Source organism: Notothenia coriiceps, unplaced genomic scaffold (genome assembly GCF_000735185.1).
Source record: "Notothenia coriiceps isolate Sejong01 unplaced genomic scaffold, NC01 NC01_scaffold00037244, whole genome shotgun sequence".
Lineage (NCBI taxonomy): Eukaryota > Metazoa > Chordata > Actinopteri > Perciformes > Nototheniidae > Notothenia > Notothenia coriiceps.
This window is the reverse complement of record NW_011369945.1, coordinates 26,737,642-26,752,993: the sequence shown is the minus strand read 5'-3', so window position 1 is coordinate 26,752,993 and position 15,352 is coordinate 26,737,642. Positions and strand designations below refer to the sequence as shown.

The following is a 15,352-nucleotide window of genomic DNA, read 5'->3' as shown; positions in this document are numbered from 1 at the left end:
CTCGCGAACGGCAAAAAAAGTCAGACATTATACAATTTTAAATAAAAACAATAATCGTGGCTTGATATTGAGTAAGAAAATGTTTTTATGAACCACACAGCTTTGGTCTTCCAAGACCCGACCGGACAAAAAGACGTGGTGCAGGCACAAAACATACTACCAATAGAAATACATTGCTTTTAAAATCATGTGTGACATGAAAAAAATGGGGAAATCGTGTTGGTGAACACGAATCAATAGATTAAATTAATTTCGTGACTATTACACGAAATGCCGTGAGACTGGGTTATTTGTTCAAATTAGAAAGCACAAAGTCATAGGCTGGGTTAGTTAGGTTACTATTCATACACTCTTTACTTCTCCTACTTTAAAAAATATTATCTTGATTTGTTTTTTTCTTTTAGAAGTCCCTACAATTGCAATTTTCCAAAGTTTTGTCGCAGGAGTCCTAGCAACAACTCTCTCCATTATCTTAGCTGCAGCAGTGTTGCACACATACTGGCAGATTTCCAGGAGCTATTTTGGACGAGCACTGGTGAAGCAAAGACTGACACAATTGAACAGTTAGCAGCCCTCTCAGAGACACGGCTATGCATTGTTCAGTCCTGTGTTTACGACACATACACAGTCCTACACACATCACAGCTGGCACTAAGGGCCTGAAGTTTAACTGTCAGACGGTTTAGGTTTCACTGCAGTCTTCAGAACTACAGTACATGGCGTCGCTGGTTTGTCAGGTGAGACATTAAGAGAATCTCAGCTGGTATTATGGGGTATTGTTTTCAGGAATTTACATTATAGAAATAGCAGTTAGCCTTCAATCTTTAGGAGCGATTTCTCTGTCTTAGCTTTCCAAAGGATGATGTTTGAACTTCTGCCAAGACTACCAACCAATCACTCCCGAAAAAAGCAACTCAAACAATGTTTTGTTGTGTGAAAGGGATTTTTTGTGTATAGCTGACCTTCTCTCAACATGCCCACAGACAGACATTTCACGAATCGACAGGCCTGGCAGGATTTCCTTCTTCTCTTGGTGATTTCACATTCATTGGACGCTGGGCAGCTGTATTCAATGTTTCCTGGAGGAGAAGAAGAGAGATAGATAAATACAAAATATATACTTTTTGTTAAATTGCATTGGAGTAATAATTAATCATAGTTGTTGATTAAGTTCTGACAATATTCTCATAATGAGATTCACAATCCTCTTTTCAAAAGCTGAAAATGTGTCACCGCCGGAGATTTTAAAGGAGTCCTGCAGCTATTTATTACTGTACTTATATAACGTTAGGGGAGTCAGTCAAACTGTCAGACTTGAAGAAATTCCTGCCAAGCTAAAGAGGACATACAACTGTTTCACAGGCTGGGTGCGAAACTAGTGCATCTTCAAATTACTGAGAAAAACATGAAGTCTTGTGGTTTCTAAAACACTTTTAAAAGCACATCGTTCAAAATGTTGACTTTCAATCTCAATGACATACAAAAACACAACGTTCCAACAACTAATTAAGAGTAACAGACATGGCAGCCAAAAGTGTGGGTTAAGCCTGATGGCTTTTAGCCAGTTGCAGGCGCTCTCAGCTGCCACCCTCGATCAGAAACAGGAAGTATCTGATGAGCCAAACATCACCAGTTGATCCGACAGCCGTTCATCCGGTTTGCCCTTTGAACTAATTTACAGTAGCCCACTTCTAGGCATAAACACATCCCAGTCTGCCGAGTCCTCGACCTGGGCTGCGAGCCCATAGATCACAGGACACTCCTTTTAATAAACCAGCACTGCATGTCGCTGTCACTAATGGCTTTCAGGAGTGAGGTAGATGCGCGCACATTCAACCCCATATGTTATCTCAAGCTGCAAAGCCTAAACTCAAGCATGTTGACTATATACATGATGCACTGGAAGTTTAACCGCACATTGGCTGTTTGCAAACAGGTCTTTATTTAAAGCTTCTCTGCAGTTAAAGGCAGGGGGCGGAAGCTGTGAGCTAACTGATGAGGTTTGTTTATCCAAAAACAAATGAGTGCATCTGCACCATGTTGCTAGTAAAACAAGTTTATCATGATGCAGGAAGACATTATAAGCAATACACAATAAACTCTGCAACTAATATCCTTTTTCCACTCAAAATTAGCACGTATATGCGGGTGTATTAAACACAGCAAAACCTGCTAAAAATAGCCAATAAACTTCACATTGCCAGGAGACAAGTATGGCTTTCTGTTTTTTCCTTCTTCTTTCTTTCTGTTGTCCCTTTTGACGTCATGGAGATGCCAGAAAACAAGGTTGGTAAAAAGTGCAAAATACTACGGTGGTTACTTTGTTTTTAGATACCTGTTATTATTCAGTCTTTCTTTCAAACTCTCAATCAGAGTGATTGTTGGAAGAGTAGAAAAGACAAACAAGTAGTTGTTGGTAGTATATTTTTAGCCAAAGAGAAATAGACTCATTTATAAAACAAGCGTTAAAAACATGCATCTTAAAATAATGTATTTGTTGTATTGTCTCTCTCTTACCCTGGATGGTCCTCTTGAAAAAGGCCTTGCAGGCTTCACAGGAGGCCACACCATAGTGGTAACCCGAGGCAACGTCACCGCACACCAGACACACACGCTTGGCCACCGAGCCCAGCATGAATTCACACTTCACTTGGGTTTCCTCTTGAACAAACCTCCTGGATAGAGGTGGAGAGGAAGTGAAGGGGTCAAGTGTGTGATATTCATAGCACCTCTATTCAAACGAGAAAGGACAGTTTAATGCAGACACCAACCTGTTTGCTCCTCCATTATTGGCCAACCCTGCTGCGTGACCATAGAGGCTTGGTGAGTCCAGCCCACTGATGAGGTTGTGGCCTTTGATCAGGGCTCCGTAGCTGGAGTTTGTGTCCGAGGAAGTGCTTCCAGGACTGGGCTGGGGCGGGCTGACGTCGCCCTGAGAGCTGGGGCTGGGGCTGGAGGGCTCACGCTTTATAGTGGGGGGACAGGTGGGGTCCAAGCCCCTCACTGACATCCTGCCAAAATGTCTGGAAAGAGGAGGGCAGAGAAGGAAAAATTAGAGAATTGTTAAATTATGGTATAAATGATCATATATGCATCACCAGAGAAGGTAAGTCTCAGTTTGGTTTTCGATAGGATTACGGAAAACCTACTGACCTGGTGTTTATGACATTTGGTGAAAGGGTAAAGCATAAGTCAAGGAAGAACCCATAACATTTTAGAAAAGATCTGATTCACAGGGCTTACACCAATCTTTACATTTGTTAGCATTTAGCCTAGCTGGTTGCACTCTCTGAGTACCCTTCCAGTTCTCTCTCTCTCTCGAGTTACCCTTATATCATGATTCACCTTTGTATTGTTATGAATATGAATAACTGGCTATTATAAAGCCAGGCATCATTAAGACAGACAATAAAAAAATCATCACTTTTAAAAAAACATCACTATTAATCTATGGATTGATGTATTTTGAAACCCCAAACAAACTAAAAAGCTTAAGATATTTATTTCAATCACACCTTTTGCTTCCCAGATGCTTTTACAATCTCTACCTCTCCATCTCCACGCCCCTTCATGCGTCCATCCATCTCAGCCATATCTAAGCCAGCCGTTTGTGATTCCCCATACATGCAAAGCTGCTGTCCATTACACTGCTTTGTTTTCAAAGAAGGAGGTTGCTTAAGCAAACGTAGGGAAATAGCCAAACCAGAAATCATCCGCTTCATCATTATAACCATCCAAATGCGGCCAACTTCTTTGCTTTCTTATTTTATCTTTCTCTCTCATAGTGTCTCTCAGTTACTAATCACTCTAAAGGTCAACATTAAAAATAATCCATTGAACGAGAAATGAACATATGCTTTGAAATTATATAACTAGAAGTCCAATTGTAAGTCCATTTTATGGGGTGTTGAGCATGGACAGGCAACCCCCAAATTAATAACAATTAAAATACATCATACTGTGCTTTTTCAATTCACATATATCTGATTATTTTTCTAATTACAAAAATATACATGCCTTTAGAGACCTAGCATTGTAAAAAAAATACTATTTTTAGAAGAACTATTCCTGCATGTTAAAGTATGTATCATGGCTTTATTATTGGATCGAGATGTAACCACAACAGACTCTCTGTCACCACGGCGAGGAGAAAAAAGCATCTGAAACCAGATGAGGTGTACAATAGGCTCACAGGCATGTGATCTGCGCTCCTACACACACGCTGAACACACATACACACATTGTGGCGTCAGGCGTTCGTGTGTGCATGTAAAAATAAAAATCATAGACGGGCTCCCACTTCTCTACTCACACACTTCAGATTCATGTGATCAGGAACATGTTAAAGCTCCATGCACACACTCACACATACACACAGTCACATTTTAAAGCAAGTGTCTTCATAAACACCCTGACACGTTACTGGTATGCAACTGTTTGTCGCCAGGCCAACTTTTAAAAAGACCAATGCCGTCTCACACACTTCCACATGCAGAGAAAACCACACACACACACACACAGCTGTACATCCCTCTCACTCTAATCTGGGCCCGATGAGGTGGAAGACCATCTCAGTCTGTTTCCTGCCATGTAAATCAGTGTTCGCTCGGCCGCAAGTCATTTGCTAGGCAAAAAGACTGGCTGCGATTAACCACCTCCAGAGTAAACCATGGGCACGCGCTATTGACCACTCTACAAACCCACAAGAGACACACGGACAACAAGTTAAAACACCAAAGGATCTAACAGTAGGTGTTTCTACAGTAAAAATAAGCAAATGGGGCAACATAACATACAGCTAATGCAATGTAATCTTGGCATCTGCTGTCTGAAATGGGCGATCAAATTAACATTTGTGTTTTCACCAGTGTTGGGCAGTGCATAATCTATCCCCTAAATAAGGTTTTTATGGCGTACATTTTGGAAAACATACAGTTCTTACTCAGCAGACACGTAGCAACTATAGCTTCTATTTCGATTTGCTGTGATTGGCGCAGTGATGTACGTTGTAGTGTCACTTAAATCATCCTCAATAAGAGCAGTCAAAGTGAATCAAAATCTTAAAGTTGTTTAACCAAAAGGTGGAGGTAATAATTCACAGTGGGGTTTCCACACTATACCAAGTTATTTGATCCATTGTTGATGCAAAAATATCCATCAGTGCAACTTTACGCATTTTGTTTGGTCGAAAAAAACCTCCCTTAAGATAAAGTAGCCAAATATTGTATTATTTTTCAATCAGAACTGAGATTCAATGCATTCACTACCCGAATTGAAACTTTTCCAACACTACCAAACTCTTTTCTTAAGGTTAGTAAGTAAACTCAATAAGAAATAAACAAGACATTTTAACAGCCCCCCTCCCCCGTTGACATCTCTCACCCAATCCACTTTGAGGACTATAAAAACAGTACAGTGACGAGATTTCAGTTTGCTTTTAAAGTGACTCACTGGTTTACTTATTGGCTATCAATCACAGGCGTCCATATTGCTGTGTCAAGTCTTTGACAGATGCAGAGTGAGATATACTTTGTGCTCCCCCATTATAATGCATCTCAGGGAGAAGGAGGAGAAGGAGGAGGTGCTGTTGTTTTACTTTTATAATGAAATGGCATTAAAGTTGGGCAATCAGATGTGATGTAATATTCACTTTGACAGATTACTAAACTACCGCTCCTAATAAAAGCCCATCAATAGACGTTTGGTAGCTGCTTCTACAGCGGCATGCAGCGGGGATAAATCAGAGTGTGTGTGTGTGTGCGTGTGCGTGCGTGCGTGTGTGTGTCAGTGGGTATTCAAAGTTATCGTACCTTTCTACCCCTTTGTGTCCCGGTATCCAAAACAACTCTAATTGCACCTTGGCAACAAAGACGAATAATTCAGCGTGAAACGACAAGGAGACAGAAAGGGAGAAGAAGAAGAGAGGCGGGAGGAAATTACAAGAGAGTCCGACAGATAGAGGGAGTGTGAAAAAAAAGCCGGGAAAGGACAGAAAGAAAGGGGTTGTGCCTGTGGCTCATTAACCTGGGGGTGTTGAAAGAAAAGAGAGACGGCAACACTCACTTTCAAATGAGCAGAGTCATAATGCAGACAATGACCCAGCGGATGAAGGAGAGGAGGGAGAGAGAAGAAAACAGGGAGGGAAGGGAAACACAGGGGAAAAAGGAAGGGAAGTGACCAAGAGATGTAAAGAAAATGAAGGCGAAACAGGCCTTGGGGAAGCGAAAATGTGACGCTTCAACAAGAAACACAAATACTGACTGACCTTTAGCCCTTACAACAACCCTGAGGAGTATTTATTTAGGTCAGTGGGGTCTCGGTAGTGTTTGTTTTTTTGTGCTAATGAGCCAGTAGGAGATGAGCAGGGATCAGTGGCACCCCAAGCCAGCCGTAAGAGCCTTAGTCAGGCTTTGGTGAAGCTGTTAGCAGCGAGATGAGGTGTCTGTGGCTGCAGACTGGCACCCGCAGGCTCTGGAAACATGGATAGCGTGCCATACAGGGGATCATCTGCGGCCATCGCTGCCTTTTTTTTTTACCATTCTTCATCTGGTTTTCTGTCACCAGCAATCAGCCGACCTGTACGTCCATTTGTCAGCCTCGCCGTCTGTCTGCAAAGCTCATCTTTCTCTGCTATAGGGAACCCTCAGTGCTGGATGTTTTCTCAGAGCCAGAGTGATTATGCCACAGCTGATCAAATCGCAGCGGTGATGATAATGAACATGATTTTTTATGATTACAGAAATGTAAGGCAATCAAAAAGCTGTCCCGGGTAATCAGGCAGCTGCTTCGCACATTTCTTTACAGGCTTTCTGCGGATTTCTGAAGACTTTTACTAGCCTTGGATGTCCCGGGGTGTCTCAAACTGGTCTTCACCACCTCCTCTCACTATAAACAAACAGGCTGAACAATGACAACTGTTAGCATACAAACAAACCTCCACACCAGCCAGGAAATACTCATTGAAACCTTCCCAAAGCACAAAGACGCTTAAGTTTACTCAAGAAAATAAATTCAGCAAGTTTCAGATCTTACAAATAGTTTGGGAGATTTTTTGACCAAAATGCCAAACTCTCTGAATTTCCACATACTAAATATTGGGGTTTGGACCATTATCACCACAAAACAAGGAATTCTTAAGAATTTCGAAAAATAAATGATTATTACTATTTTACAGACAACACTTAAGAAAATAGCTGTCTGATGAAATAAATGTAAGCCTTAAACTGGTAATGAATGGCAAACGTGTACACCATGTTAATTCAAAGGAAGATATAAACGTAAGGATGATTTTAAATGTTCATGGCCTCAAAAAGAAACAATGACATAGTAGATTGTAGTAATTGTAATAACAAATCTTGTAAAAAAGCAAGTCAACGGTTGTTCCCTAAAGTGGAGGAGAATTGAAAATGCTGTAGTAAAATACCATACGTTTACCACTCGTATTGTCCCTTCTTCATTAGACTGGATTTTCTTGAGTGTGATGGACCCTAATTCTCACAATTCAACCCTGTGTGCTTAGTAATTCATACTTAAAATACACAGACGAAGGAAACTGACTAAAGCATCGAAATCAAAAGTACACAGCTCGTGATACCTGGGCAGCACACACAGTAAAGTAATAAATATATAAGATGTATAAGTGAGATACACAAGCAAAAAGATACTTTTGAATATCAAACACCCACACACAAAAACACAATGTCCCAACATTCATACCTTATCTCTACAATTCTAGTTCAGTTTGCTAATACACATTGTTCCTTGTAAGACACTTTATGCTCGCTGTGCAGGGTGGAGGTACTTACTCTGTGTCAGAGTGGTAGGTGAAACACTCTGGGAGGTAGAGGTCGACTAAATCCATGTGCACTCTGCAACCATGCTCTGTAGGGAGAAAAGTGAATATCTGTTTCCCTGCTCTCCTTCTCTGTATCTCGTCCTGTGTTCTATAAGCTGTATGTCTCAGTGCACCGTTTGTCACTTTCTCTTTGCTATGTCTCAAAACTTTGCCTCCATCTACTGCCCTCTCTTCTGTGGTATCACACCTCAGCTGCTCTCATTGTCCTCGCTCGTGTGTGTCTTCCTGTCACTCACACTCACACACACTCTGGCTGCCTTTGAAGTCCTGGCTGTTGTGACTAGCTGGCTGTGTGTGACAAGGGTCTCCAGGCTGAAGCTGGCCCTCATGAATCCTCAGCCACACACATTTGAATGGCCTTCCCCCAGCAAGCTAGGCTGCCAGCTGATTGGCTGTACTCTAAGCCAATGAGAGCCATCCTCTCACTGGGGCAGGTGGAGATGACAACAGAGGATGTTTTAGGTTTTAATTCTTAGAAAGAACCCTTATGGAGAGAACTTTATATGTGGATGTGAAAATCCCCAAATACGTTAAGATTTAAAGGGTCTTTGCAGTCTTTGTGTTACTATTTTTATTGAACAATTAATTAAACCTCAGTGAATGTTATTCCATAAACTGAATTGTGATAAAATAAACACTACTAGAAATATGTCTTTAATTGTTAAATTAGATCAAATGAATAGGTAGACACCTTGAATATATATATATATATATATATATATATATATATATATATATNCAACCCAGTCTCACGGCATTTCGTGTTATAGTCACAAAATTAATCTATTGAATCATGATCACCAACACCATTTCCCCATTTTTTTCGTGTCACACTGAACGATTTTAAAAGCAATGTAAATAATAACAAACTGGAAGGAAAAAATGATTTGAAAAAATACGTTCAGTGTGACACGAAAAAAATGGGGAAATGGTGTTGGTGATCATGATTCAATAGATTAATTTTGTGACTATAACACGAAATGCCGTGAGACTGGGTTGAAATATGGTGGTGACATACGTAGGCTACTACTCAGAGAATCTGTGACAGTAGTCAGGTGCTCCTTTAGTCTTACAGTGCGCCAGTCTGATGACATAGCGCCCAGATTTAGAAGTGACTCAAAAAGGAAAACATTAGCGACCTACTACTGTAACGGATACTGCTGCATGCAGTGTCGGGCCAATAGATGATAAAAAGAGTGGAGAGCAGATAAAACATACGTGTCTCTTTGTCCGTGGTGGGTACAGTTTTAGGGTAGAAGAATAGTAACTAAAGCATTTAAGTGTACACCATTTAATTAATTGGAGAGTTATTGAAAAGGGGGGAAAATGCTTAGGCCTACTAACCGGATGCTAACAATCTCTTAGTTAGCTCGTTTGCTAACGTGATAATATGTTTACACAATTTATTAAAAAAGATTAAATGTAGGCCTATACACTAAACTCTTCTCCCCAATTTATTATTTTGTGAAGAAATGTACATAAGCTACATGTTAGCCACACATATCTTGAAGATAAAATGAAGTCAAATGTATCATTAGCCAATAAGTTTCTGTTGTTTACATTTTGTAACATATGGTAGTGCGTAAGCCATTCATTACAATCATTTTAGGTGTGATCACTTTTGGTTTTACCTCAAATAATGTGAGAATTATTAACTTGTTTACAACCTTTTCGCTATTTTATGGCATTGTCAGACTTGTTTTAGCGATGTCACCATATTCCATAGCAGTATTATTAGAAGTTTAATGCTATCATAACTTATAGAAACGTTGTCTAAAACTGTGAAAATAAGATCCAAGGTATTATTGACTTGAATGATTCTTTAATCCCAACTCATCTTAAAACACATAACAGCATCTGTTTATTGTTGCTGCGTGTCTCTGTATGTTTAACTAGATAAACAGATTCATGGCATCTTTACACACGTATCAGTTTGTGTATATGAGTTTGTTTATCACATTTCAGCCTGCACTCACATTTAAAGGCACACCTCTATGTTTGTGAGTGAGTGTGTGTCTGCCATTTTTCTAAATTAGCTGCTTTTAATAGGGTAAGGGCATCAACAGCATCCCATTCTGCCTCTCAACCCCCTTCTCCTCTTGCCACCCCCTTTTGCTTTCCCTTCCCCCTCGTAAATTCCTCCAGATGCCTTGTGGGATTCCTGGACCTCCGTGAAATGCGAACTGCCCCTCGTAACTCTGATCGTAAGCGCCCTCATAACGCGCTTCATCGTGTCTCGTAATGCCCCTCTTCCCCGAGAGGCCGCAGTAAAGGCTGAGACAGAGGAGCTGTGAGGTTTAATGGGAGAGTCAGGGCCATATTAAATATACGGCTAAAAGACATATAGACCTGGGGCAGGATTTGATTAAGCCCTGTTTAGTGTTCAATACTACAGTTGCTGTCACTTCTAAGGCCAGTTAAACATGTATTTTGGCAAAATGTGTGGAATATTTTTAAATTACAGTTCATCATACAGATGTAATTGCTCCTATAAGATATTGCAAGTGGTGCTGCAATACCTCTAAGGTACCTTCTTTATTTTTCCTTAACCGTGTCATCCCACTTCCTGCTGCCGGAAGCTATTTGGTCCAAGGTGTGTTAATCATCCCATGTTAATCTGTATTCTGAGAAACGCAGAACAGTGGGTTTATGCTGGCTTTTTGCCGCCAACTTTCTAAATCCTTTTCATTTGAGAAGCAGTGTGCAGGTAATTTAATGCGACAGTGGTTTTGTGTACATTTGTCACAATATCATAAAGCATGGGATTGTTTATACTGAACACATGCTGGTAGTGGCATTAGTGATGGAGGCTGATAGATCAGTCCGGATAAGCGGCTTTGTGTCAGTGTTCCTCATCCTGCTGCTCTGTGACAGTTTTCAAAACCTGTAAAGATTCCCATGTGAAGTTCCAGACACTCTCAAAAGAGGGCTGAGTGATGAGAGCAGGGAAAAATAGATCAATGTCTGAGTACTCTTTGTTTATTGAACTCTAGTGGGCTGTACAGAAGAACAGGGAGGAGGTGAATGTGTGCCTGTTATCCACCAAAGCTATTCTAGGCCTTTTGGTTGTCAGCACATTCCACAGTGAAGAGTTACACTTAACCCTGATGTGTGCGTTTGAATAACTGTCAGATCTGAGCACAAACATGCACACAAACGTACCCGTATAAAACAAACTTTTCTGACATATCGAATGACCAACGTTGTTTGATTCAATCCATTGTTTGCCGACAGTTGGTATTAAATCAGATGCACAAGTAAGCGCCCTCATCCCTTATCTCATACCTCAGAGTGGCACTTGCCTAGGGACCAGGGTAATCCACACTTACTATTTGCCCCCGATTACATCATCGGAGGAGGATCAGGGGGGAATGAGTTTACACACCAATCCCTTCTTTAATTCCCCACACATCTTGAGTATGATTTCTTCAATACCACCTACTTACATTTGACACATTATTAGAATAAAAGCTATCTATAATCCATACCTTATAACACATTCAAACACTGTTGAACCATAATTTGTGAAGGGAAGTATGTGATATACATTTTTTACAATTGAGCCACAATCAGAGGAGCTGAAAGACAAATCCCTTACTTGAAATATACAAAATGAATTAGAATTGCGATTAGAAAATATATACATTACTGTAAAAAAAACTTTTAAGGAGGTGTGTTTGTGGAGATTTTGCAAGCATCCATTTGTCACCTTTACTGAAACATATAACAAATATGTCGTGGTGGAAGAGCATGTTAGTTTACAGCAAAGGTCATGAATCAATTTCTCAAACCTTCGCTTCGTTATGAGAGGCCCTTGCTTTCCATCATACCTCAGTTCACGGTACATTAAATAATAAACCTGAAATTCTATAAAAATTGTTGTTAATATAATGGCTTAACTATAAAATGACACAAAATGGCTTTTCAAACCAATGATGCAAAGATATGAGAACATTGTTCAACCCAACGGCAAATTTCACCTGCCTGATTTAAAGGTTATTTAATGAGCATGTTAATGCATGCTCTCCATAAATATGTGCATAAGTAAGAATAAGTCCAGGAGGAAGCAGGCTCAAAGGGATGAAGTGTCACAGTGAGGTGTCAAGTGGGCAAATAATACCCTCAGAGTGCCATTATAGATCTATCCAGGGTCACTATGGCCTCTGTGTGGACTAGTAACCCAACACCACTACTGAAGGCTCCCTGAGTCACGTTCACTCACTGGACACATTTTCTTTAGAGATACACCTGGTGAATGTTATTCTCAGTTACCCCCCGTGCACACACACTCAGTCACACACTCTTAAATCCCCTTCTCTGTGGTGACAAGTCTACCATAATGCTCGTTAAGGTAGGCAGTTGTCATCAGTGGCTCTGAAGTTGTCTGGTGTCGTGTTACAGGATGCGTGCTGCTGTGCCAGCGTAAGACATGTTGCGTCCATGTCTCCTTGAGATCTTTGGGACATGGGAGTGGATGATTGGTCGATGGTTGACCGTGTACAATAGCTTTTGATAACTGATTACATGAATGAACGGTAACACTCCTTTTAGCAACGATAACAAAATATAATGAATTTTAAAAAATGCCATTCTACTCACAATTACTAATAATATTAAACCTCCAAACTAACCCTGATTTTCTCTGTAATCACATCATCTAGATGCATTTGTATGCACCCGCAACAACGATATCAGTGTGCAAAGGCAAAATGTATTCTCGTTGTCCCTCCATTGGTCCTTCCAATTCACAGAGCAAATATTTTCAAATTCGGCACAAACCACATGTTTTTGGCCATTATTCAAGAATTAATATGCTAATTAGAACAATTTCACAAAATAATTCTAAATGGGTGAAGTGGAGACATTTTCAACAGACAAAGATGTAAACACGCAACCTGACATGTTGGCGCACTGAGTCAGTAATTCTACCTAATCATTAAATAAAAAAACGAATATATATATTTTTCAATAGTGTTTGAAATATTGAGTACATATCTATTCAGTCCATATGAGTGACTTTAATTAGTGATTTAAAGACAGCCAGTTGTGAGTATTGTATTTGTGTATAAATAGAATTGCCTCATGAATGTCCTGTTGTTTGTGTTTCTGAAGGTGTTCGTCTGGACCGGGTTCGAGGCGGCAGACAGAAATACAAAAGAAGAATAGATGCGGAGAACAGCCCGTATCTGCACCCACAGAATGCCTTACCTCAGAAAAGAACATGTAAGTGTAAGGAACAAAAGCTTGTATTAACTGTATTCATTATATTACCCATTAAGAAAGTGACTGTAGAACATAATTGTTGAGTCGATGTTGATGGATTGCTTGATTGTAGATATTAGAGCCTCTGGTTTTATCCGTAATGTGTGTGCAAGTACACATTTCTGTGATGTGATGTTGTCTGTTGCAACACTAAATCATTTTTATAGCTTGCATTTGCTAATGAGTTGGCATCAATCAATGCCAACTTTAGTTTTATAAAGTGAGACGTGAGACGTGAGACTTTTTAATTGGCTGAAATGAACATTGTTGCCATGCTTTACATTCTGTCAGGAAATCTGGACCTTTTTCTCAACTTGTAACAACTGCTAATGATTCAAATTTTCATTTACATCGGTTCATATTTTGGTCTACAAAATGTCAAAAAAAAGGGGAAAATGTCCATCCTGAGGCAATTGCTTTATATTAGCTCATTTAACTGAGTAAAGCAGAACATTATCCACATTTGAGAGGCTAAAAATTACATTTTCTACAATTTTTGTTTCAAAGATTACTCAGTTATAAAAGTAGATATGTTTTCTGTCAATAGTTATCAATAAGTGGCCTAAATGTTGCAGCTCTAGAGTAAAGTAAAACAATCTTAATTTGAAAACTCATGGTTTTTACTGGAAAGAGGCAAAATAAAAGTGAATTGAAAAAACAACGTCTGTTCTTCGTGTACTCAATATATTGCATTTAATGATAAGTTGGTTATGATCACACAAATGTAACGTATGTTTCCATCTTTCTCAGTCACTGTTGGCGGTGTGGTAGAGAACAAGGTGGTTTCTCTGCTGCTGGTGGCCGAGCCAGAGGGCATCTTCGCCATGCCGGACCCCACGGTGCCCGAGAGCGACATCAAGGCTCTGACCACGCTGTGCGACCTGGCCGACAGAGAGCTGGTGGTGAACATCGGCTGGGCCAAACACATCCCAGGTACCATCAGTCAGGCCGGCAGTTGTTCGTTCACACACTCCACCGCAGACATTAGCTCACATTAAGTCTGTAATCAGATCAGAGGAGGAGATTGTTTTGACTTGCGGTTGCCAAGATGCCCAGAGGACAGAGGGCATGTTGGTGCGGCTGTGTGTTATCTGTCACTTATCCCCTGTGTGTGTTTGTGTGTGTGTGTGTGTGTGTGTGTGTGTGTGTGTGTGTGTGTGTGTGTGTGTGTGTGTGTGTGTGTGTGTGTGTGTGTGTGTGTGTGTGTGTGTGTGTGTGTGTGTGTGTGTGTGTGTGTGTGTCTGCTGTGTGCGTTGGTGTGTGTGTGTGCGCCATGCCCTTGCTTACCAATGTGCGTCCCTAATAAATCAACGTGATGACCAGTGGCTACCTGGAAGTTTTAATTCATTTCCTGGGCAGCGGACGCCTATGAATTACGGAAATCCTCCTGACACTTGGACCACACTTAGCTTCCCCTCTGACACAGGAACCGCAGTAGGAACGTTTATTTACCCCCTTTGGATGAGATGATGGAAAGAAGAGGGGAAGTGCATTCTGACAGTTTAGCGGGATTAAAACTGTGGTATGCAGCTATGCTGGTGGTTGTAATCGTATGCGGTGGCAACAGAGGTTTGCAGGTCTGCTTTTGAGACTTGGCTTTGAAAACCGTTACACACACACAAATGAAAAACAGCACCTGGATTTATTCAGAGGCCCTTTTCACACTCTGGCAGTTGTGTTCTGGGCCACCCTGGGGTGTGAGCTGCTCTCAAATGACAAACTAATATATTTTTCCATTGACGATTTAACATAGCAGAAGTTGGTGTCTTATTACTATTTAACCATTAGTGCACACCAAGACATACAACAATAATACATCTTGTACATTATTTATTTAGCAGATACCAGTTTTTCTATCTCTAATTTTACTATCTCCCACTTTCTCTTCTGTGTATTTTTTCCTCTAATCTACAATTTTCCTTAACTGAAGCCCTGACTGCTTTATCAGGTGTAGTTATACACACCCAAAACATCACCAGGGTAACACCTGGGTTTTTTGTTGATGTCCTACCTTTGATATGCTTACAAAACAAACAAAGCAGGTGTGTGTGTGTGTGTGTGTGTGTGTGTGTGTGTGTGTGTGTGTGTGTGTGTGTGTGTGTGTGTGTGTGTGTGTGTGTGTGTGTGTGTGTGTGTGTGTGTGTCGTCGTCGTCGTCGTCGTCGGTCGGTCGGTCGGTCGGTCGGTCGGTCGGTCGGTCGGTCGGTCGGTCGGTCGGTCGGTCGGTCGGTCGGTC

At 40.7% G+C, this 15,352-nt stretch overlaps 2 protein-coding genes across 2 annotated transcripts; one reads left to right on the top strand and one right to left on the bottom strand.

The window, feature by feature from the left end:
• Positions 1 to 588: 588 nt before the first annotated feature.
• LOC104965487 (estrogen-related receptor gamma-like) lies at positions 589 to 7,904 on the bottom strand. Its single transcript, XM_010794440.1, has 5 exons — positions 7,806 to 7,904; positions 2,772 to 3,023; positions 2,518 to 2,675; positions 963 to 1,079; positions 589 to 605 (listed from the first exon to the last, which is right to left on the bottom strand). The coding sequence occupies exons 1-5, from the start codon at positions 7,859 to 7,861 to the stop codon at positions 589 to 591; spliced, it is 600 nt and encodes a 199-aa protein (XP_010792742.1). The 5' UTR covers positions 7,862 to 7,904.
• A 931-nt stretch (positions 7,905 to 8,835) lies between these two features.
• On the top strand, positions 8,836 to 14,115 carry LOC104965486 (estrogen-related receptor gamma-like). Its single transcript, XM_010794439.1, has 4 exons — positions 8,836 to 8,840; positions 10,001 to 10,059; positions 12,968 to 13,078; positions 13,868 to 14,115. Exons 1-4 carry the CDS (start codon positions 8,836 to 8,838, stop codon positions 14,113 to 14,115), a joined length of 423 nt encoding a protein of 140 aa, XP_010792741.1.
• The last annotated feature ends 1,237 nt before the right edge of the window (positions 14,116 to 15,352 follow it).